A 25,697-nucleotide genomic window follows, 5' to 3' on the forward strand; every position below is an offset into this window, starting at 1 on the left:
GAATGAACTAGCAGATGGAAGACCTCCCTCCCCCCTCCCCCTCCCCCTTTCTCCTCCCCCTCCCCCTCCTTCTCCCTCTCCCCCTTCCCATAACTCTTACCTTCAAATAAATAAATCTTTTAAAAATAAATAAATAGAAGAATCATGATAGCTAAATAGAACAAAAGTACACAGAGTTATGCATATAGATGCAAAAATCCTAACTATGGTGAAAAGTTAGCAAATATTACCAAACAGGACTTATTCCAGGAAGGCAAAGATGATTCAACATTAGGAGATAAATAAATATGATAAATTAAAGGAAAAAAATTTATTATCTCATCATTACTGGAAGGGTGGCTGATAAAATTCAGTATCTATGCATGGTAAAACTTAAGTAGAAACACATTTCACTAGTATCAGAATTAGTGGTCACTAACATAGATAATATCCTCACTAAAATATCCTCATTAAAGAAAGACGAAAGTGTGTGTGTATGTAAAAATATATACGTGTATATAATACGATTGTGTCATTTTATGAGTTATGACTTCTCCCCAGGAAAACATAGTAAAGCACCTGAAGATTCATTAGAACTCAACTTATGAAATAAATATTTAAAAACCAATTTTTGATAACCTAGATAAATTGGACCTGGCAAGGCATAAACTACTGAAACTGACTCAACTTAAAAAAAAAAAAAAAAACTTTGAAAAGGCCTATTTATCAAGAGATTGAATTACTAACTAAAAAACAACTTTCTACAAAGAGAAACTCGGGCCCAGATGACTGAAGTGGTGAGTCCTGCCAAGTGTTAAAAGAAAAATTAACACTAGTCTTTCACAAACTCGTCCAAAAAAAGAGAAGAGGAGGAAACTTCCTGAATCAGAGTTTGAACCTGGTATTACCCTAATACCCAAACCAACAATATCACAAGAAAACTACAAAACAGTATTGGTTATGAAGACACAAAAATTCTGGATAAAATACTAGCAGAATGATTCCAGGAACATAGAAAAGATTATACACCCTGCCCAAATAGATTCATACATGCTTGGTTTAATGTGAATATCAACTGTTATATTAATATTATAAATGCCAGAGCCACATCTCAGTGGAGTCAGAAAAAAGCATTTGATAAAATTCAACACCCTTCCATGATAAGAAGCATTAAACAAACTGGCAATAGAAAGAATTTTCTCTCTGATAAAGCTATCTACAAAAATCTCACAGCTAACATCATACTTAGTGATGAAAAACTGGATGCATTTCCTCTAAGATCAGGAACACGATAAGGATGTCCACTCTCACCACTCCAGTTTAACATTGAACTGGAGGTTCTAGCCAGGGAAATGAGACAACAAAAAGAAACGGACATTAGGGCTAATAAATGAGTTAAGTAAGGTCACATGATACAAGGTGAATACTCAAAAACCATTTGTATTTTTATATAACAAGGAACAATCTGAAAACAAAATTATGAATACAAATATATTTATAATGTTAAAGAGAATAAAATACTAAAAAAATTAACAAAAATTTGTATACTGAAAACTGTAATATACTGTTGAAAGCAATTAAATAAGGGTGAAAAATCCCATGTTCATGGCTGTAAAACTTGACATTGTTGACAGTACTCCCAAATTAATCTCTCTAGATTCATTGCAATCCCTAACTAAATCTCAGCTTCCATTTTTACAGAAATTAGCAAACTGATCCTGAAAATAATCCTGAAAAGGAAAGTTGGAGAAATTACTTTTGATTTCCAAACTTTCTGCAAAGCTACAGTAGTCAAGGCAGTGTGTTGCTGATGTAGGTTAGATATTTAAATGGAATAGAATGTAAAGTTCAGAAATAAACCCAAACTTTAGTGGCAGGTGCTATGGTGTAGTAGGCTGGTATCCCATATGGGCACCGCCTGGGGATATGATAGTGGCGTAGTGGGTAAAGCTGCCACCTGCAGTGCCAGCATCCCATATGGGCGCCGGTTTGAGTCCTGGCTGCACCACTTCCAATCCAGCTCTCTGCTATGGCCTGGGAAAGCAGTAAAAGATGGCCCAAGTCCTTGGGCCCCTGCACCCACGTGGGAGACCCTGGGGGGGACTCCTGGCTCCTGGTTTCGGATCGGTGCAGCTCCACCATCTTGGGAGTGGACCATCAGACGGAAGACCTCTCTCTCTCTGCCTCTCCTCTCTCTGTGTAACTCTGACTTTCAAATAAATAAATCTTTAAAAAGTAACCAACGATAATAAATATAGGAAAGATGTGGAAAAATTAGAATTCTCATACATTACTAGTGAGAAAGTAAAATGGCACACGTGCTTTGGCAAGCTTTTCTTAAAAAAAAAAAAAAAGTTTATTTATTTGAAAGGCAGAGTTAGAGACAGAAAGAGAGGGGGTAGGAGGGTCTTCCATCACTGGTTCACTCCCAGATGGCTGCAAAAGCTGGAGCTGTGCCAGTCTGAAGACAGGAGCTTCTTCCTGGTGTCCCGCATGGGTGCAGGGGTCCAAGGCCTTGGGCCATCTTCTAGTGCTTTCCCAGGCCATAGCAGAGAACTGGACCAGAAGAGATGCAGCAGAGTCTCAAACCAGTGCCCATATGAGATGCTGGCACTGCAGGCGGCAGCCTTTCCACTACACCACAGTGTGGGTCCCAGTTTGGCCGTTCTTCAAAATGTTTCACATGAGTTCCATATGACCCAGGAATTCCTCCCAGGTAGATTATATCCAAGAGAACTGACAATGTGTGAGCACACAGAAACTTGTACACAAATGTTCATTACAGTATTACTCAAAATAGCCTGAGAGTGAAAGCAGCCCAGATGTCTTATGAGTGGATCAACAAAATGTAGTATATGCATACAATGGAATGGTATTCATCTGTAAAAAGAAAGACAGACTTGATATGTGCCACAACATTGATGAACCTTGGAAAGATTTTGCTCAGGAAAAGAAACCAGACACAAAGGCCACATATTATGTGATTCCATTTCTATAAAATGCCCAGAATAGGCAAATCCATAAAGACAGGAAATTAGATTAATGGTTGCCAGGGTTGGAGAGAGGAGAGAAGATACAAGTGGTTGCTAATGAGTGTGAAGTTTATTTCCTGTGGTAATGAAAATCTTCTGGAATTAGATAGTAGCAATGGATTTTAAGTTCTATAAATATATTAAAAACACTGAAATGTACATTTTGAAATGGTGAATTTTATGGTATATGAATTATCTCAAAGGTGTTATTAATTAGTAAATAAATGACTCAATGTTTTTCTGAAGCCATTTTCTATATGCTGTGAATAACAAATACAAATATGGAGTGGAAAGAATAAATGCATGGTAAAAATTAAGAAAATTTGTGAGAAAGGGGGAAGGAGGAATTATTCCACAGATAGTAATACATATTACAGAATTTAAATAAGAATATGGAACTATCACAAGATGGCCAAATTAAAAAAAAAAAAATCTAGAAAGAGACCTAAATCCATGTAATAGGAAAATTAATGTATAGTAAAGGTAATTCTACTCATCAGTAAGGAAAGTATAGTTTTTCTGTTCTGTAGTACCAGCTCAGCACCCAGCTAACTTTTTCAGTTGGCAATCTGGGATGAAAATAACAAATTAATCCTGGAAAGTTTAAGCAGAAGAGAAATGTCCAGGGAAGCTGTTGAGCAGCTCAGAGTTAGCTGATAGGAAGACAAACTCGGGAGATGATAGGAACCAAAGGAGGCTAGGGGGCTGAACACAGGCTGTCTTGTGCCACAGGGATGGGAAGGCCAGGCTGACACCTTGCTGTTGTCATGTAACTCTGGACTCAAGACCCACCATTGCCTCCACAACTGCGCTCAGCTGGGCCTGTGCGTTTGTCCCTCCCTCTGCTCAGAAGCCCAGACAGGAGCATCCAAAGCCAGAGCTCAGAGCAGGGCCTGTGTCCTTGTTGCTGGGTGTAGCAAAGGGCTGCCTGCCTACCTTCAGCTCCCAGGGTGGGAGGCAGGGCCCTGTAGCATCCCCAGGTAGGAAGGTGTCCAAATGCAGGGGAGCCAGAAATGACAGATTTCCACCAACATTTGGAATGACTAAAATTGGAACCATACTTGGTATCACAGTCCAAAATAAATTCCACATGGATTTAGAATTTAAATGTAAAACTTGAGACCGTAAAAGTACTTGAAGAAGGAAATATGCATGAATATTTATGTAATGTTGGTTTGGGAAAGTTGCTAAGGATGATATAAAATCAGAAAGCTATTAAAAATATTAGTCGAGGATTAAGTGACCCTGAAAGAGAATCGTGGTCTATTATGTTAAGAAAAGATTTACATAAAAATAGATATAATATGATTACATTTTTAAAGTAGGTTCTCGTTTCTAAGAAAAAACACCCCACCCATACAAAAAAGGCTAGAGTGACATATATACCAGTAATCATTTCTGAATGTTGATACTTAGAGGTGATTTTTTTTCCTTCCTTCCTTTTTTTTTTTTTTTTGTTTTGTTTTGTTTTCAAAAGTTGTTGCTTTTTAAATTTCAGTGGTGAGTGATTTGGTTGCCTGGTTTGTAAGAATGTATAGCATCTGGGTCTCCATTGATTAATTTTATGCTCCAAAGGTGAAATTAGTGAAACTAACTTGAAAGAGCAGGTAATGAGGCAGCTGTGTTTCCATGCTCCTATCTGTAGAATAATGTTAGGTGACTGTTGGGATTTGCTCCATCTGGTGGTTTTTTAAAGGAAGAGCTGAATAAATGGATGGTGGTTGAGTGCACCAGATGTTTCTCTGACCACCTCCCTTGTGTTGTGTTTTGGTTTGTTGTACCTATTTGGTGTGTTTTTTACAAACAGTCCGTCTGCTTGACCAGGAGCCCACTAAGCTATTAGTGTTCAAGGTACAGCATCTAAGAGGAAACCTAAGGCAAAGACTCTGGGGTGCCTGTGTTGCACCACCTACTACAAGTGAATTGCCCCCAGCGTTTTCCGTTCTAGCAGCCGTCAGGTTCCTAGTGCTGTGTTCCTTCTCCTCTGGGATTCCTGTCTCAGTAAGGATGCTGGGGATCTATTTGATGTAAGAGAATAGTTCTTCCCACTTGAAGGAGAATGGCCTGCATCTCACATACCAGAGATCATCAGAACATTGTAGAAACAGACCAGGAGATCTGGAGACAGCAAGGAAAGAATGTCAACACGGCTGTCTGTTCCATTCTTGCTACTCAGTTGCTGTTCTTATTGTAAAAGGAAAAGGAGCAATCCACCTTGGGATCCAGCTTTGGATGCCATTAGCTTTTACTATTAAGAAGTTATGCATCAGTAAACATGATCTTACTGTAATCTTTTCATTGAAATGGTTATATTGTAAGAGTTTTTGTATGTATTTTTTTAAAATCCCTTTCACTTAGGGGACTTATTGGACTTTTCAGTGATATTTATTTCACTGTCTTAACAGCATGACTCTAAAATTTCGTAGTGTTTTGTCTTCATCCTCCGTGTTCATATGGCAGCCTCATTGCCTTAGACTGGAATTAAATTGGTATGCAGCTGGTTTTGGTGTTTTAGGTCTTAGTAACACAGTTTCCACCTAAGTCACTTTGCAAGGTAGATATAAAGTAGCTTGGGCATATGTATATTTTTTAAACTACAAATTTATTTTTATTTTTTATTCATTTAAAAATAGAGACACAGAGAACTCTCATCTGCTGGTTCACTCTCCAGATGCCCACAGTAGCCAGGGCTGGGTCAGGCCAAATGTCAGTCCAGGTTGGGTGACAGAAACCTAATCAGTTGACCTGTCAGCGGATCTACACAAGCAGGAAGCTGGAACTCAGAACCAAACCCAGGCACTGCATTATGGGACGTGGGCGTCCTAACGGACAGCTTGACCACTAGGCCAGATGCCACCCTGAGCCACATATTTCATGAGAGCTTTCTTTCATGTTTACCTTTTCAACTTTTCATCTTAAATTTATTTACTTACGGTGACTTGAAGTAGGTAGCAGCTAAGATGGAAGAAAAAGTATGTTCCTTTTATCTGATAGAAACTAGACAAAGTTATTCTTACCCTGGTTTCCTTGCCATTACCATAGGTCATGGGACCTGGTGACGCTCTGGCGCCTGCAGCACAGCACACAGTGCTCAGGAACGGGGAAGTGGCAGGTGCTGTGTCCTGGAGGCACGGACTTTGCCTTGCAGCAAAGGACATTTGGTGGACAAAGAGGCCTGAGTACAGTGATGATTGGGACACTCCGAGTGACCTGAATTCCTCTACGCACAATCCCTTTCGTTCCCGGCAGTCCTCGGTCACATCCGGGTAAACCAGACTCATGCCGTCGCTTTCCTTGTCTCTTTCTAGGAGCCGCCTATTGCCAGTTCATGGATATGCTCTTTCCAGGCTGCATTAGTTTGAAGAAAGTAAAATTTCAAGCAAAGTTGGAGCATGAATATATTCACAATTTTAAACTTCTGCAAGCATCATTTAAGCGAATGAATGTTGATAAGGTAGGAGATTCATTTGTACCTCCATAAAATGCACTTTCTTAAAAAATTTTTTTGAACAAAAATGGAAAACTCCAAGAATGTGTCAAGCAGATATGTCTTCATGTCTCAGCAACACTGCGGTCTGTACATATCGACAAGCATCAGCCCTAACTTCCTATATTTGTATGGGTATTTTTAAGATTTATTTATTTATTTATTTGAAGAGCACAGTGACAGAGAAGAGACAGAGAAAGAGGTCTTCCATCCACTGCTTCACTCCCCCAGGGCCAGGCCAAAACCAGGAGAGAGGAATTCATCCAGGTCTCCTGCTGCTTTCCCAGGCACATTAGCAGGACACTGGCTCCAAAGTGCAGCAGCTGCGACTTTAACTCACATTCCAATATATGATGCCAGCATCGCAAGCAGAGGATTAACCTGCTGCACTACAATGTCAGCTCCAGTGTGGGGTTTTTATTTCAGGAAATTTTCTAAATTTGTAGCCATTCTTAACAAGAATTATACCTACGAAGCTGTTGTTAATAAATGCAAATAAAACTACAGTGACGTTTTACCTCACCCCAGTTAGAAAAGCTTTCATCTAAAAATAAAAAAAAAAAAAACAAATGCTAGCAAGTATGTTGGGGAAAAGGTACGCTAATACACTGGGAATGTTTGGAAGGTAAATTCGTACAACCATTGTGGAAGCCAGTGTGGAGATTCCTCAGAAATCTAAGCATAGGTCTACCATATGACCCAGCCATCCCCCTCCTGTAATTTACCCAAAGAAAATGAAATCAGCACATGAAAGAGTTTTCTGTACCCCCATATTTATAGCAGATCAATTCTCAATAGCTAAGATACAGAATCAACCCTGATGTTCATCAACTGATGACTGGATACAGAAATTACGGTGTATATATAAGATCATGGAATACTACTCAGCCATAAAAATGAATGAAATCTTGTCTTTTGCAACAAAATGGATGCAGCTGGAGACAATTATGCTTAGTGAAGTAAGCTATTCCCAGAAAGACAAATATCATGTGTTTTCCCTGATTTGCGGTAACTAATACACAAAGTACAAAAAAAACTGTGTATGAGCAAAATTGAAATTTTGAGATTTGATTGTTTTTATAGCCCTTGTCTCTACCCTTGAGTAGTTTTCCTGCTTAGTACTTGTTGTAATTCTTTATTTAGTAGAGAGTTAAGATTGTGATTATAAAGAAAATTGAAGGTATGTCAATGTAAAAATTAAAAGAAAAATAAGAAAAGGAAGGGGGGTAGAAGTAAGGGAGAGAGGGAGGGTAGGGTGGGAAGTATCATTATGCTCTTAAAACTGTATATATGAAATATATTAAATTTATTCCCTTTTATAAATTAATTTTTAAAAGGTATACCAATGAAACTTCTCAGAGAAGAAAAAAGGGAATAGAAAATATTGTTGTTATTTAGGTTTGAACGTGAGAAAATCTTATGTTTGCTAGATGCCCCTGAGGTTTTTTGTGTATTTTCTTCCTTTGGAAAAACAGCATGCTGTGATGGAAACAGCGTGGGTTTGAATCTGAGCTTTATGATTTGAGCAAGTTAAATTCTTTATGTACCCATCAGAACAGGGACACTCAAGACCCTTCACCCTTGGTTACAAATCTGAAATGAGAATGTGATTAAATGTCCAACATAGGCTGTGCCTTCAGGTTCTCAACCAGTGTCTGTCAGTTGTCCTTTTTCCTCTTTGAATTGTTAGGATTTGGTCCTGTAATGATGCAAGTACAAATGGATTAGGCACTGGGATCTTCCCCACACCCTCTTCCCAATAGGGGGACTATTGCTAAAACCCATCCAGTCTCTTTCTACGTGTTTACTACTGTTCAAATACATATTTAATACAGATTCCTGGCCGGTGCCGCAGCTCACTAAGCTAATCCTCCACCTGCGTCACCAGCACCCCAGATTCTAGTCCCGGTTGGGGCGCCGGATTCTGTCCTGGTTGCCCCTCTTCCAGGCCAGCTCTCTGCTGTGGCCCGGGAGGGCAGTGGAGGATGGCCCAAGTCCTTGGGCCCTGCACCCACATGGGAGACCAGGAGGAAGCACCTGGCTCCTGGCTTCGGATCAGCGCAGCACGCCGACCGTAGCGGCCATTTAGGAGGTGAACCAATGGAACTCTGTCTCTCTCTCACTGTCTAACTCTGCCTGTCAAAAAAAAAAAAAAATACAGATTCCTTATTTAGGTTACATCTCTTAGAGTAAATAAGCTTGAAAAGGAAAAATTCTGTATAAGGGAGAAATGAAACGCTTTGCCTTGCATTAATAGTAGTAATAAATAGACTGTGGTGAAAATATGGAGTTATAAGAGGTAAAGGTTGAAGGAAAGAAAAGTTTGGTAAACTACATATTTTTTATTTAGTGCAGTTATTATCTTCTCAAATAAAAACACTCTAACCAACAGCGCGATGCGCCGGCCGCAGAGCGCCTACCGCGGCGGCCATTGGAGGGTGAACCAATGGCAAAAGGAAGACCTTTCTCTCTGTCTCTCTCTACTGTCCATTCTGCCTGTCAAAAAAAAAAAAAAAGAAAGAAAGAAAGAAAACACTCTAACCAAATATTAAAAAATTGGGGGCCGACGCCGTGGCTCAACAGGCTAATCCTCTGCCTTGCGGCGCCGGCATCCCGTGTAAATACTGGTTCAAGACTCTGCTGCTCCACTTCCTATCCAGCTCTCTGCTGATGTGCCTGGGAAAGCAGCGGCTTGGCCCACACCTGGCCATATTGTGGCCATCTGGGGGATGAACCAGTGGGTGGAAGATTTCTGCCTCTTTCTCTCTTACTGTGCCTTTCAGATAAATTAGTTTAAATTTAAAAACAGAAAATTTTGGCTACTGGTTTTCTCAGAATTTTAATTTCAAAACATAGGGTCTCTTTAACATCTCAACATTCTAAATGCTTTCAACTTTCTTACGTCCTTTATTGTGGCTGATTTCCAGTGAGCTACTTGCATATTTATTCAAAATTAGAGTTATGTGGGTTCTCCTCTTATAAATTAGTGTGCCACGCAGCTCTGGCCATTGTAGCCATTTGGGGAGTGAATCAACAGAAGGAAGACCTTTCTCTCTGTCTCTCCCTCTCACTGTCTGTAACTCTGCCTTTCAAATAAGTAAATAAAATCTTTAAAATATAAGTAAATAAATTAGTGTGCCTCTTGTGGCTTTTTCATTCATTTCTCTATACATGCAGAGAAAAGAGACACTAATTTGTGGGTTTATTGGTGTAACTTGCTATAAAGCAAATTAGTGGGCTCCCTATCTTTCTAGAATTGTGTGTGCAGATGATGGATAAGCAGTTTTTGACAATGTTGAAGAGTGAGGCCAGCATTGTAGTATAGCAGGTTAAGCCACCACACACAAGACCAGCATCCCATATGAGTACCAGTTCGAGCTTCAGCTGCTCCACTTCCCATCCAGTTCCCTGCTAATGTGCCTGGGAAGGCAATAGAAGGTGGCCCAAAGTACTTGGGTCCCTGCCACCCATATGGACCCAGTTGAAATTCAAGGCTTCTGGCCATTTGGGGAGTGAACCAACAGATGGAAGATCTCTGTGTGTGTGTCACTGCCTTTCACATAGATAAATAAATCTTTAAAAAAAAAAGTGTTGAAGAGAAATTCTTGCCATGGCAGGAGACTGGCTTTGATGGCCTTTATTAGCCTTCTAGCTTCAGTGTGCTCTGATTGCTTCCAGAAGTCCCAGAGAGTCAGTGCTGCAGACCTCTCTTCATGTCTGCCATAGCCCAGGGCTGTGTCAGAAGGCTCTGTGCACATTGTGCAAGCCACCTCGGATTTCTTCACTCCTGCCCTGGAAACTTTCATTTTCATGGGGAATGCAGAATTAAATCAGCAGAAATAAGTGCTTTCTTTTAACAGAGAATGTGCCACTGTCATCTAAAACTCTATCAGTGTTCACATGTCTGGCAATAAACAGTAGAGTAGTGTGTTCATTTAAAGAGTCTTCCCCTCTAAGAAGCCAAAAGGAAGTAAAAATTTAAAACTCAAAGGCCTTAAAAGTAGTTAAATAGTACACTGAGAAGCCAAGTCAGTATGTGTGTGGTAGGAATTCTTGCTGCGAGCACACTTTGCTGAAGTCTGGGGAAAAGGAGGAGAGAACGGTCAGCACTGAAATCTATTGCCAGAGCACCTTCATGACAAACGGAGTTTCCTCCCAAAGCTTACTTCTCCTTCCTTTGTTCTATACTGGGCTTAGTTTCTATTTTAGCAGCCTAGAAAAATGTTTTTGTGAAATGTATCACTAATACTTTAATTGAATGGATAGCCTAAAATGCATCAGTTACTTCTTACTTGTAAATTGTCACTACTATTGAAGGTCTTTCTACATTGCTTAAAGAGGCCCAATTTTAGGAGAGCAACGGCTTATAGCTCCTGCAGTGGCAAAAGCCTTGCTAAAAGTTTAATTTGCACAGCTTCCATTCATGTTGTCACATGAAGAAGCCATGCTCTTCTCCCTGGCTTACGTGCTCACACACCCACACACAATCTGACATACACCCTAGCCCGTCACTCTCTCACGGTTCACATTGAACTAGTATTCCCACCAAGGATGTAGGAAGAAAAAAGTGGGGGGGTCCAATTCCAGTCGTGAGGGACCTTTCATTTTCCTTTCAAAGTAGTGGCCCCTGGATCAGAGCAATCGGGCCACCTGTTGACCTTGTCCTCATCTTGAAGGTTTCTGCAAGTCCTGTATCGGGCATACTGGATGCCTCTTTAGGTTGCAGTCGAAAAGAATGACTGTGAGAAGCCGAGCTTCCTCGGTGGGAAGTCAGTGTGAATGCTGTGCACCTGCTCTTCCGAGGGGCTTCTGTGACCTCTCAGCCTCCATTTCTCCTGAACACCACCAGCAAGCCAGCTGTGCTCCCGCATAGGCCAGGAGATAACGAGACCTGCACTGTGGTGAATTTCACCCATGCTCTACATTGTAAATAGGCTCTGGGAAAACTCATTTTGTCTCATACGAACCCTTAGATTGGTATACGTTTTCATTGATAGGGATCTTCCTCCTTTGCACTGTCTAGTAGCTACAATCCTTGGAAGACTTTATTGCAACACATCTGGACCCAGCATTACCAAGAAATGAAGAGAACTCATTATTCTGGAAAAAGCACAGCATTGCAGTCCTATGTTTTTGAGGGGAGATGTTTTGACAGCAAATACAGTAGGCGCTGAGGATACTCCTCCTTTTGTCTGGTTTGTTCAGAAGCATTAAATGTTCCAGGAGAACCAGCTCTGATGTTTTAATATGATTAAACATGGTGAAAAACTGTGTTAATTCTAGAAGGTAGCTGGCTAAAAAAAGAGCAAGACTGATTGTCATGAATTGCACATAGGAATCATCTTTTCTATTTTACTGAGGGAGCACTTCCATCGTATTAAAGCAAACAAGCCTGAGATCCTTGATTCACGTGGTGATTTTATATTATAGGTAATTCCAGTGGAGAAGCTAGTGAAAGGACGTTTCCAAGACAACCTGGATTTTATTCAGTGGTTTAAGAAATTCTATGATGCTAACTACGACGGGAAGGAGTATGATCCCGTAGAGGCTCGGCAAGGGCAAGATGCGATTCCTCCCCCTGACCCTGGCGAACAGATCTTCAACCTGCCAAAAAAGTCGCACCACGCTAACTCGCCCACCGCAGGTACTGTGACAGTGAGGTCATCTCAGACCCTCCCATGCGCCACAGGCTGTTTGTGACTGATTCTTCCCAGCGGTCAGTCTCTTAATGCCTTTGGATGGTTTCTGTTATGGTCTGTTTGACATTTTTCTTCCTGTGACCCATTTGTCCTGAGTCCAGTGATCCCAATTTAAATTCTTAAGAAGGCAGAGTTATTCTTGTTCTATCACTGAAAACATTCAGCTAACAACAGATTTCCTTTTCCTTCTAATTTTTCTGAGAAATCTCAAGTCATCTGTTTAGGTTTTTGACCGAAATATTTTTACTGCTTACTTGCTGGCAGTATAGACCAGAACATAAACTGATTCATGCTGCTAAGTATGAGTCATCATCTGTAATACTTCAGAGGAAATTCAGGAACTATCTATTCTGTCTCCTGTTTGGGCAGTGCCAGTTCTTATATGAAATATTCAGCAACACTTCATTTACCCAGCTTTGTCCAAAAATGAAGTCATGCAGGATGAATAGGTGGAACTTTAAATTTTTCTTAACTTTTGTGGATATAAACCTTTCTAAAATGTATTATAAGCATCCCCGACATAAAAAGCAGACTTTACCAGGTGGAATGGGCTCCTGTAAAACTGGATCATTATATAAACTTCTTATCGTAAGTACTGGGCACACAAACAGTGAAAGCCTCTGAAACCATTTGTTTCCATCCTAAATGCGGAGCCCCGTTAAACTGGCTACTCTAAACTGTTAAACCGGAAACCTTAATTTTGTAATGAATACAAGTTCTTTCTTTATGTGAGACCTCCAATCAGAATGGGTTAGAAATGGTTCACAATACTACATAGGTAGTAATAGCTTCATATAATCGATTTGCCTCACTGTTAAGAAACCTTTTTTTTGGCCGGCACCGCGGCTCAATAGGCTAATCCTCCGCTTGCAGCGCCGGCACCCCGGATTCTAGTCCTGGTCAGGGCACTGGATTCTGTCCTGGTTGCCCCTCTTCCAGTCCAGCTCTCTGCTGTGGCCCAGGAGTGCAGTGGAGGATGGCCCAAGTTCTTGGGCCCTGCACCCACATGGGAGACCAGGAGAAGCATCTGGCTCCTGGCTTCGGATAGGCACGGTGTGCCGGCTGCAGCGTGCCGGCCGCGGCAGCCATTGGGGGGTGAACCAATGGAAAAAGGAAGACCTTTCTCTCTCTCTCTCTCTCACTGTCCACTCTGCCTGTCAAAAAAAAAAAAAAAAAAGAAACCTTTTTGTTTTCATTTCTGGATTTGTGGCTATATCAGGTAGAAGGAGACCTTTGGAAATCTGGCAAAACTCTTTTTAAAAATATTTTTAGAAGATATCAAGGCTAATATGCATGCTTAACAGTATTTTACATGAATTTTTCTTATTCATCTAGATTAAAATAGTGATAATGTAGATGAAGAGGAATAGACACCTGGGAGATAGTTAGGATGGAAAACAGATTTGATATGAGTACTGAATGGAGATGTGGGGATAAAAGAGCTAGCTCAAGCATGATTTTTTGGTTTGCCTCCCACAACTGGGTGGACGGGCATAGTGTTCAATCTCAGTCACTTTCATCTTAGAGCGTGGCTCAGACCCTCCTGTTGTCTGCAGTGCTGAAGGAGCACCTGATCTGGGAAGGGATCCAGAGTTTGTTTTGAACATGCTGAGTCTGACATTCCTTTGTGGCATCTAAGAGATCTGAGTCGTGAAATGTCCGTGTATGATATGTGTGGTTACGTGCATGTGTGCACACGTGTGTCTGGAACTCAAGTGTAGGCTCGAGATAAACATTTGTAAGTCTTCCCGATGTTCCATGCAGTTGAAGCTGGATGTGAATACAGAGTGGACTTAGGGGAGTCTAATGTTGAAAGATGTGGCCTGGACTTCAAACAGAAAAGATGTCAGAAAAATTGAAGAAACTATGGTGTACTGTCTCAGGGAAGCACAGGAAGGGAGATAAATGGTCAGCAGAGTCAGTCTGCTGAGAAGTCAAGTGAAAGGGAGCCCTGCACCCGCATAGGAGACCATGAGGAAGCACCTGGCTCCTGGCTTCAGATCGGGCAGCGCCAGCCGTGAAGGCCATTTGGGGGGTGAACTAACGGAAGGAAGACCTTTCTCTCTGTCCCTGCCTCTCACTGTCTATAACTGTACCTGTCAAATAAAAAAAAAAGAAAGAAAGAAAAGGAGGCCTAGAAGAGTCCATTGCATTGCCCAACTGGGAGATCATTCAGTGGAACGACGGGACCAGGGATAGGCTGAGGAGTGAGTTGGAGGAAGGGAATTGAGAAAGCATAAAAATCCAACTTAGGGGCCATCGAATGGATGAGCCTATACAGAATAAAGATCATTTAATGTAGATCTTTGGAAAGTACATTCTTGCAAAGGGGAAGGAAGAGGAGGACACTGAGAAAAAGGTGAACGTGAGGAAGAAAACCAGGAGGGCTCTGCATCAGAGAGCAGGCAGGAGGAGATTTCTACAAGTGGGGGGGTAGTCAGCAATAGTGCCAAATATTAATTGTGAAGACATTAAGGAGGATGAATCTTGCAAATGGGCCAAGGAAATCTGACTCCTAGGAGGTGATTAATAGTCCTTTAGGGAACTGGTCCATTAAAATGCTGAGGGTGTGCACCTGGATTGCAGCAATTTAAGAAGGGCATGTGGAGTGTGGCAATGGAGACGGTAGACTGGACCTGCAGCTGATTTGTCAGGAAAATAAAAACACTTGGTTAGTGGAGGAAAACCAGCCGAAAGTAAGACTGGAAGAAGAATGGTATTTTTTAGTGGTTTTTCTTTTTTTGAGACACAGAGAAAATGCTCCCATGCACTGGTTCCTTCCCCAAATGCCTGCAACAGTCAGGAGCTGGGAGTTCACTTTTCAGTCTGCCGTGGGGTGGCAGGGACACAAATGCTGAGTCAGCGCCCACTGCATGCCAGGATGCACATTAGCAAGAAGCTGACCTGGGGAGTGGAGCTGCCACGTCAGCTCAGATATGAATCAGGCACTCAGATCGGGTTGCAGGCATCCCAGATGGCATCGTAACTGCTGTACCAAACTCCCAGCCCAGTATTCTTTTGTTTCCTGTTTTTGTTTGCTTTTAGGATAAGGCAGAGTGAATGGGTTTGTAAGATAGTGGAAGGTCCATGGAAAACGAGTAACTGAAAATAGGAAAAAGGGGGGAAGTTAGTGGTGTACGACCCTGGAGCTGGAGAAGTTAGTGGTGTACGACCCTGGAGCTGGAGTAGGGGGAATGTGGTTAGGGCACAGAAAAGGATTCTAAAGGAGTGGTGGGACTATTTATTTTCTGGAGCCTATGTGATGGGAGAAGTTGGGTGAAAACTAAGCACAGAAGTTGAGGAAGCAAAAATTTATGGCAGGTAAAATTGGCTTTCTCCCTTTGTCAGCAGCTTCCATCAGTCTGGGAGCTGCAGGAGAGAAAGGGGCAGTGGCCTCCCAGAGTCTGGGAATGAGGAGACAGATGGAGTGGGAGGAGATGGAGGTGAGAAAATCAAGGGTGGCTGGTATTTCTCATCTTAAAGTCATCTTCTATAGCTGTTAATGGTATACAGATTGGTCTTGAAATTCAACTGCCATTTTTTCCAAGTTTGTAATAGTGAAATTGGATAGACCTCAGAATATTTTTCTTCCCCAATCATAATGTATCTTAATTTTTTTTTTTTTACATTGGCACCAACACTCCTCCCCCAAACAGAACTGTCATTATGCTGCCTTGACCTCATTCTCTAGGAATTCCCCCATCTTTCACAGAAACCACAGAGAAACTTGTGCCATTTTGATAGAATGTCCTTGAACCTGAAAGAGAAATATATATTTCCCAGAGCTTAACCTCTCAGGTGTCAAAGCTTGTGAAACACGTTAAAGTCAACAGGTAATAAATTTGGGTTTTAATATCCCAGAAGCAGTCATTCCTGAGTCTCTGTTCCTGATACCTTGGAAGATGGCCCAACTCCCTGGGCCCCTGCACCCACGTGGGAGACCCGAAGGAAGCTCCTGGCTCTGGATCGGCATTCCCGCCATCTGGGGAGTGAACCAGTGGATGGAAGACCTCTCTCTGCCTCTGCTTCTCTGTAACTCTGCCTTTCAAATAAAATAAATAAATCTTTTTTAAAAAAAGGAAGAGAAAGAAAAAAATAGGAAGAGGCAAGTGTTTTTTGGTTTTTTTTTTTTAAGATTTATTTATTTACTTGAAAGAGTTATACAGAGAGAGAAGGAGAGGCAGAAAGAAAAGAGAGGTCTTCCATCACTGGTTCACTCTCTAATTGGCCGCAATGGCTGGAGCTGCGCTGATCCAAAGCCAGGAGCCAAGAGCTTCTTCTGGGTCTCCCACGCAGGTGCAGGAGCCCAAGGACTTGGGCCATCTTGTTACCACTTCCCCAGGCCATACTAGAGAGCTGGATCGGTAGTGGAGCAGCCTGGACTCGAACCAGTATCCATATGGAATGCTGGCACTGCAGGTGGCAGCTTTACCCACTACACCACAACGCTGGCCCTGGAAGAGGCAACTTTAAGTGCATTAAGCCCTCATTTTTCTAGAGGTCTTGTATCCAGTTATTGGGAATACAGCAAAGAAAATGTAAGCCAAAATGTATTCTGAGAGTCAGAATAGGTGCCGTAAAATCTATGCCATAAAACTCACGTACTTCACGCATGAGACAGTTTCTAAGGTACTTATCCAGAGTCTGTATTGCTCGTTCTTAATGTGGACACACAGTCATGCATCACTGAAGGATAGGGACATGTACGGAAGAATGTGTCATTAGGCACTTTGTCATTGTGCAAACATACAGTGTACTTTATACAGACTGAATTGGCTATGACATCACTATGCAACATAATCTGAGGGGCCACCACCATATTTGTGGTCTGTCATTGACCAAAACATAGCTATGATTGTTACACAGCACACGACTGCAATTACGATAAACAAAATGAACCAATGATGGGAACTCTCTGTATCTCTCTGCCTCTCAAGCAATAATTAAAAATATTTTTAAATATGGATACCATTTACTTAGGGATGCAAAACATTCCTTTTAGGATGAAGATTTAATAGGCACAGAATGAATGACTGTATTTGTGATGCCTACAGGAGATTTAAAAGGGCTCAAATATAAGATTTGATCTCTAGGGCCGGCGTTGTAGCCTAGTGGGTAAAGCTGCTGCCTGTGACACCAGCAACCCATATGGGTGCCAGTTCAAGTCCCAACTGGTCCACTTCTGATCCAGCTTACTGCTAATGTGCCTGGGAAGGCAGCAGAACATGGCCCAAGTGCCTGGGCCCCTATACCCACATGGGAGACCTGGAAGAAGCACCTGGCTTTGGCCTGGCCCAGCCCGGGTCATTGTAGCCATTTGGGGGATGAATCAGTATATGGAAGATTGACCTCTCTAACTCTGCATTTCAAATAAATCTTAAATTAAAAAAAGCAATAAACATGGAAATTTGATTTTCAGCTCATAACTTTATTAGGGCAAGAAGTACACAGGTATCAATGAGACAAACCATAAAAAAAAAAGCCAACAAAACCTTACTAAAGAGTCTGTTATCCTGGTATCTCTATTATAAAATCAGTGAGCTCCAGGCTTCACAGTAGCTCCTGGAGTGTGTGACACCAGCATGCAGTCATCCATACTCTTGTAGATCACTCCTGATTCTTAGGATTCTGCTGTACTTCTCTGTTTAATACTGGCCTGCAGTCATCTGCCCCATGAATTATTTCTGCAGTTCTATACTGGTCTCCTTCCATCTGGTCTGAAACTACTCAAAGCCATTCTCTTCACATACAAGTCTAATTTTGTCCATTCAAAAATTTAGGGCAAGTTAAAGTGCTTGATGAGATGAGGATCAGCCATCTGGGACATTCACATATCTGCATCCCATTTGTCTCGCAGCACTGCCAGGTTAGTCAGTCAGCGGTAATTTCTGTCCCCACCTCCAAGCCTTGGTCATTTCTTAATTATCTACGTTAGCAAAACAAACCATGGCTGGTATAATTGCAAACAGAAGGTTCTCAATTATTTTTCCCTGTTAGACTTTGGAATACTTGATTCATTTTGCAGTGGATTTATCCTTCCCCACATATTTCCTTAGGCTAATATTAAAGTTAACTTGCATGTCCTACCTGTAGTATTACGCATTGAGAGCAGTAAGTGGTAATCCCAAGGTGACCTGTATGACAAAGAGGCCAGATTAGAGTGGAAAAAGTGTTCACAGAGTGGACTATCCACATGGTAATTGAGAGATCTGTTTATATTAGCAAGGAAAAAAATTGTGCTTTTACATCATACTGACTACTACTATTGCCGAGCATCAGAGGTTGCATACTTGTGAAATATGAAATGAAATACACACTGCACTACTTGGTGCATTCTGTTTTTGTGAGAACATGTGAGATGTTCCTGCCTCTTCAATACAGATAAAAGCTTTTCTTCTGTGGAGTCACAGAAGACACTGAGTAGTTTGGTATCTATGTGTAGTTGGGCAACTTACCTGCCCCATGACAAGCTTAGGCATAACCAGAGGTTGTCACATAAGCGTTACTGGTTGCGAGGCCAGTTTTATTCTGTCTCCATTCTGAGGAGTTGCATCTTGAATCAGTTTTAATCTGCCAACCATGACCATATTTTAAAATACACGTTTTAATAATGGTAGATATCTATTAAGTGCATGTCACTGTGAATCATAATGTTCATAAATTTATCGCTAGGTGCCACACTTACAACTCGAGGTAGCTGTCCCGGGGATCCATTTTTACATGTGCGTACTTGCTGCACTTAAAAGAAAATTCCAAGTTATGGTTTCTATAGCAACCATAGCTTAGCTACTTTACAAATTCACATGCATTGACTTATTTAAATCAAACTCATATATACAAATATAGTGTGATGGATTTAGAGTTCTGTGGGACTTCAGTCTGATCTTTCTCTTTGCCTTAGGGACTTCAGTGTTTCAGTCTGAAAATCAGATTAATAGAAATGCTAGAGAAGTTGGTTTTAAAAAGGAAACAACGTAAGAAGCATAGAATAATATATTTGAACAATCATAATTAAATGTCGGTTTAAATAAATCCCAATAATGCTATTCAAAAAGTATTGAATATTCAAATACTCTTCATTCTCAGTCACCTTTAATTTTGGGCTCTCTAAGGCTCTTCATAGGAGTACAGCCTTAAAAGGTGTTCATTTATTTGTTTAGCAATGTACGAGCCTTCATTGAGTGCCTGTAATCTAAGCAGCACTTTGCACCTTTTTTTTTGGCTTTTACTTTGTTGTTTTGTTTTGTGTCGTCTTTTAAGAGGCAGTGAATCAGGGCAGTAAGAGTGGTTTTTATTCTTGTTCTCATCTCAGCTTTGTGGCCCGGAATATGGTCTCTTAGTGAAGGCACCATATGCACTTGAAACAAATGTGTGTTCCGCAGTTGCTCGTTGTGTATTGTTTTAGAAATCTCATCAGATCAAGATGGTTACTAGTGTTACTCAGATCTTCACAGAAGTTTTCTGTTTTTGTTTTTGTTTTACCCTAGTATGTGGTCTAGTTCTAATAATTGCTGCATAGAGGGTGTTAAATTTTCCTTCACTGATTGTGGAATTATTTCTCCCTTTAATTCTCTCAAATTTTATTTTCTATATTTCGGCTTTTACTAGGTGCATGCAGATTTTGATTGGTAAATGATCATGTTGATTTGTCCGTTTTTGGGAGGGGAGGGCTGTTCCTCTTTAACAATGCTCTTGGTTTCAATCTATTTTACCTTAAATTAGTACAGCCACACTGGCTTTCTTAACACTCTCTGTTAGTCTGGTGTGTATATTTCCCCATGGTAGATTAGATTTCCACCTATCTTTGTCTGTGTTTAAAATGTGTCTCTTGTAGGTGGCACATGATTGGGTCTAGTTTTTCTGTTTATTCTGATCATCTCTGCCTTTTAATTGGAGTGTCTAGGCTGTTTACATTTAATGTGATTACTGATCTGGTTGGATTTAGTTCTGCCATATTATCATTTGTCTTCTTTTTTGCTCCCTCTGTTTTTTTGTTTCACCATTTCTCTTTTTCTTGACTTCAGATTTTAAAAATACATTTCAGAATTTTATTTTAATTTATCCATTGCCTTTTTTTTTTTTGCAGTGAGATTTTTTTTAACTTTTATTTAATGAATATAAATTTCCAAAGTACAGCTTATGGATTACAATGACTTCCCCCCCCCATAACTTCCCTCCCACCCACAACCCTCCCCTTTCCCGCTCCCTCTCCCCTTCCATTCACATCAAGATTCATTTTCAATTCTCTTTATATACAGAAGATCAGTTTAGTATATATTAAGTAAATATTTCAACAGTTTGCACCCACATAGAAACACAAAGTGAAAAATACTGTTTGAGTACTAGTTATAGCATTAAATCACAATGTACAACACATTAAGGACAGAGATCCTACATGAGGAGTAAGTGCACAGTGACTCCTGTTGTTGACTTAACAAATTGACACTCTAGTTTATGGCATCAGTAATCACCCTAGGCTCTTGTCATGAGTTGCCAAAGCTATGGAAGCCTTTTGAGTTCACTGACTCTTATCATATTTAGACAAGGTCATAGTCAAAGTGGAAGTTCTCTCCTCCCTTCAGAGAAAGGTACCTCCTTCTTTGATGACCTGTTCTTTCCACTGGGATCTCACTCGCAGAGATCTTTCATTTAGGTCATTTTTTTTTTTTGACAGAGTGTCTTGGCTTTCCATGCCTGAAATACTCTCATGGGCTTTTCAGCTGGATCCGAATACCTTAAGGGCTGATTCTGAGGCCAGAGTGCTGTTTATACCCATTGCCTTTTTAACTATACCTCTTTGTGTTAATTCTTTGGTGTTTAAAGATTAAAATACTTATTTTTTCATAGTGTACTTAAATTAATATTGTATAACTTCATGTAAGATATGAAACTTTTCAACCCCCTCAATGATATTTATCATAGTTATCATAGCTACATACATTATAAACATAAGACAGTGATATAACTTTTACTCTAAACCCACGTTTTCCTATGCACAGTGACATTGGAGCATTGGAAATATGTTTATTAAGATGAACTGTAGCCAGTGCCGCAGCTCAATTGGCTAATCCTCTGCCTGCGGCGCCAGCACCCCAGGTTCTACTCCTGGTTGCTCCTCTTCCGGTCCAGCTCTCTGCTGTGGCCCAGAAAGGCAGTGGAGGATGGCCCAAGTGCTTGGGCGCCTGCACCCGCATGGGAGACCAGGAGGAAGCACCTGGCTCCTGGCTTCGGATCAGCACAGCGCGCCAGCCATAGCAGCCATTTGGGGGATGAACCAATGGAAGGAAGACTTTTCTCTCTGTCTCTCTTTTACTGTCTAACTCTGCCTGTCAAAAAAAAAAAAATGAACTGTATGTTTAAAATGTATGCTGGACTTAGAAGACTTATGAAAAATGTAAAATAGCTAATTTTTACATTGATTACCTGCATAAATTTGTATATATTTTGTGTATGTTGAAAATAGTCTCTTACTTTTTTTGATGTGGCTACTAGAAAATTTTAAAATACTTAAGTCACTCATGTAATTCCTAGTAAGTAGTGCTGCTTTAAATTCATATGGGATGGATGGCAGCACAGTTAAAGATGCTTCTTGGGACTCCCGCATCCTATATTGGAGTGCCTGGGTTTGAGTCTCAGCTGTGCTTCCAATTTCAGCTTCCTGCTAATGTACATTCTGGGAGGCAGCAGGTGATGGCTCAAATACTGGAGTCCTGCCACGCATATGGAAGACCCAAACAGTTCTGTGCTCCTGATTTCAACCTGACCCAGCCCCATGTTGTAGACATTGAGGGAGCGAACCAGAAGATAGAAGATTTCTCTCTCTGTATCTGTGCCTCTGCCCTTCAAATAAGTAAATTTATGTTTTCTTTCTAGCTACCACTCTCTCAAATGAATTTTAAAGAAAAATAGTAACTTTTTATATTTTTACCATTTCCCTTGTTGTTCATTCCTGAACATCTTGAGTTTCCCTCTGGTTTTGTGATATAGTCAAGATTCAATGGCAATGTGCTATTTTCGTTTTCCTTTTTCTATAAATGTCTTTGTCTTACCTTAATTCTTAATATTTTCACTAGACACTGGATTGAAACCTTTTTTCCCCGTTTAAGCACTTTAAAGATGTTATCATTGTCTAATTTTCGAGATAAGAATTGCACAGTCATCAAATCATTCTTCCCCTATTTGGTGTATATCATTTTCTTTGGGCACAGTAAAGACTTTCCCTTCTGTCTGATCTTCAGTAGTGTGACTGTTGATGTGTATAATCATGGGACTATGAAATTCATCTTGTTTTAATATTAATTAAGCTTGCTGAATCTATAAGTTTATGTCTTTGATAAATTTTCAGCGTTATTTTTTTCAAATATTTTTTCACCTCCATTCTTTCTATCCTTTCTTGCTAGGACTCTACTTATAAATATCTTAGAGCTTCTTAAATTAACCTGCAGGTCTCTGAAGTACTGTTGAACTTTTCCCAATCTTTACTTCCTGTCTTCTTTTATAGGTTTCTGTGGATAATCCTCACGTTCACCCCGTCTGTCCTGTCATCTCTGTTCTGTCGAGTACGTTTTAAAAATTCAGCTCCTGTGTTTTTGAGGGTTTATTTTTATTTTTGTTTCCTCCTTCTCTGCTGAGTCACCCACCTTTGCATTCATTGTGACCATGTTTTCCTTTAGGTCACTAAGCATGGTTGGCAGCTGCTCTAATTCTCTGCTATTCTACCATCCTGGCTACCTCACAGTTGGCATCTGTTAACTCTCCATTCCTTTGAGAATATTTCACATTTTTCTGGCTCTTTGTGTGTCAAATGCTTTCGGATTACATCCTAGTTACTCCGAATGTAAATGTTGTAGAGACTAGGTTTTGTTACATCGCTGCAAAGAGTGTTGATGTTTTTGACGCAACTCAATGAGAGTCTAAGGGGAAAGTACTCGAAAAATTAAATCCCATGTAAGAGGTCCCTACCTTAGCTTCAGGCCTTTGCCCTCACACAGGACTTCTTTTTCCTTGTTGTCTTCAAGATGTACGTCGCCATTTGCCTTTTGACAAAAATCCATTGTTTAACCTCAAATATTGGTCTTTTCCCAAAGCCACCATTTACACTAGGAAATGTATTGTCTCCTATCTGCTCTATAAACTAACACAACCCATGATGGCATTGGACTTCTTGGAGCCCTCTGGTCCCCTCATCAAGATGAGTCATGGTTATGTATTTCAGGCTACGATTTTGCAGTCCCCTGTCACCTAACTATATACCCTCCTACCCACTGTCTACCTTTTCACGAATTAAATGCTAATTTTCAGAGCTCAGGCAGTACAAACTCAATACAAGGAAGAGATGGATTTTTCTTACCATCCCTGTAATTCGCAAGGCTTGTTTTCAAACAGATGTTAGCACTTCCCATTATTATATGGAATAATGTTTGTATCTTTCATATAACCCGTGTACCATATCAGCATTGCATTCCCTTGGCCTATTCCTATTCAGAAACACTCTGATTGCTAAGCTGCATAGCAGGTAATGGCTGCTGTCCTAGCTATAATAAGACCTGAAGAACATGAAAAGAAACACTTTAATGGCCCAGCTAACTGAATTCTTGGAGGGGATCCCCTACTCCATGGAAAAATAGGAGTAGTGGTGGTTGTATTCTTTCAGTTCCATATTATTGTAGCTAAACTAGTTACATAAGACGATTGCCAGGCTTTGGGATACTTTCTCCTCAAAGAGTAATTAAAACTACATGTCACCGCTGGCTTAGTGCCTGTAGGTGCTATAAGAAACTAGCATAAACTGGATAGTCATGAACAGCAGACATTGCTTTCTCACAGTTCTGGGGTTAGGGAAGGCAGGGTCAGGGTGCTGGCAGACTCAGTGGCTGGTGTGGGCCCATTCTTCGTAAGTGGCACCTTTGGGCTTCTTTTGTGAAGGGCACTAGTCTCATTATTGAGGTTGCCCTCTTACCTAAGGCCTCACTTCACTCACAGTGTCATGGTTTTCCATCACATCGAGGACAGTGGTGAGGGGATGGGTGGCAGATGGAACGCAGGCGTTCGGACTGCAGAACCTGCCTGTAGTGATGATAAAACCGCAGCAGGAGAGATGAGGCCAGGACACTGCATGTCTGCAAGTTTTTAATTTTGGACCCAGAGAAGAGCCAAGAAGCATGAGGAATTCAGGATATCCCCGGCAGTGTTTCTGGAAGTCATGCATTTTTTCATTTCCACCCCAGTGTGTATGCTTACTGAGACGGCATGTTTGGCAGATGATTTACTAAATCAATTTATAATTTTTACTTTAGATTTCTGGAATTGAAATATGTACACAGTTTTCTCTAAAACTAGAACTTGGTAAAGCACCGAGACCAAAGCCTATAAAATGTCGTGGCCCTGTTACTGTAGGGGTGTAACTCTTAAATCTCACTGTAACCTGAACAGAAGGTTTTTTTCATGACAGGGGAAGTGCACACCTTTAAAATATAAAGGGAATAATATTTGCAAATACATATTGAGCACATACTAAGTGCTACCTAGTTCTAATCACTTGATGGATTAGCTCATTAGCTTCACAGCAAACCTAAAAGGTAGATATTATTATTACCTCCATATAAGAAAACTGAGCAACACAGAGGCTCAGTACCGTGCCAGGCTCACGCTCTAGAAGCCGAGCGCTCAAGATTTGAAGCCTGACACTGGGATTCCATACTGTGAGCCCATACTCTGTAGGCATTATATTATATTGCTTCTTTCAAATATCACAGCTAGAGTCTTGTTTTATATTCTTATCTCCTCCCCACACTATATTGAACCACAGTAAATTTTCACAAAACAACTCAGATTGCATAGTGTAGGGAGGAAAGAAAAGGTTTTGCAAACTGACTAATGCTTGAAACAACATTGTGAGCACACACTGTTCTGTGGGGATGACATTATTTTTTAATAAGAATGACTTTTTTAAAAGTTTGAAAATATTCCCATTCATTCTCACAGTAGGGTCTTCAGTGAGAGTGACTGTATTTTATCTGTATTTCTTTCTTTCTTTTTTTTTTTTTTTTTTTTTTTTTTTTTTTTTTTTTTTTTTTTTTGACAGGCAGAGTGGACAGTGAGAGAGAGAGAGACAGAGAGAAAGGTCTTCCTTTTGCCGTTGGTTCACCCTCCAAAGGCCGCCGCGGCTGGTGCGCTGCGGCCAGCGCACCGCGCTGACCCAAAGCAGGAGCCAGGTGCTTCTCCTGGTCTCCCAGGGGGTGCAGGGCCCAAGCACTTGGGCCATCCTCCACTGCACTCCCTGGCCACAGCAGAGAGCTGGCCTGGAAGAGGGGCAACCGGGACAGAATCTGGCGCCCCGACCGGGACTAGAACCCGGTGTGCTGGCGCTGCAAGGTGGAGGATTAGCCTGTTGAGCCATGGCACCGGCCTTATCTGTATTTCTAAATACAAGACATGGGAGGTCACTTGTTCCAGTCCAAAAGCAGAGATGTGAATAAAGCCCAGAATTCTAAGCCCTGG

The 25,697-nt window shown here is 41.0% G+C and overlaps 1 protein-coding gene across 4 annotated transcripts in view; it reads left to right on the forward strand.

Annotated features, from left to right (window-relative positions):
• MAPRE2 (microtubule associated protein RP/EB family member 2) overlaps positions 1 to 25,697 on the forward strand; it is a 170,347-nt gene that overhangs the window by 115,130 nt on the left and 29,520 nt on the right. For all 4 annotated transcript variants that reach the window (XM_062201536.1, XM_062201535.1, XM_062201532.1 and 1 more), the window contains 2 exons: positions 6,320 to 6,465; positions 11,929 to 12,142. In XM_062201536.1, the coding sequence (XP_062057520.1) occupies positions 6,320 to 6,465; positions 11,929 to 12,142 (360 nt within the window). The remainder of the gene's footprint in view (positions 1 to 6,319; positions 6,466 to 11,928; positions 12,143 to 25,697) is intronic.

This window comes from Lepus europaeus, chromosome 9 (assembly GCF_033115175.1).
Source record: "Lepus europaeus isolate LE1 chromosome 9, mLepTim1.pri, whole genome shotgun sequence".
NCBI classification, from domain to species: domain Eukaryota; kingdom Metazoa; phylum Chordata; class Mammalia; order Lagomorpha; family Leporidae; genus Lepus; species Lepus europaeus.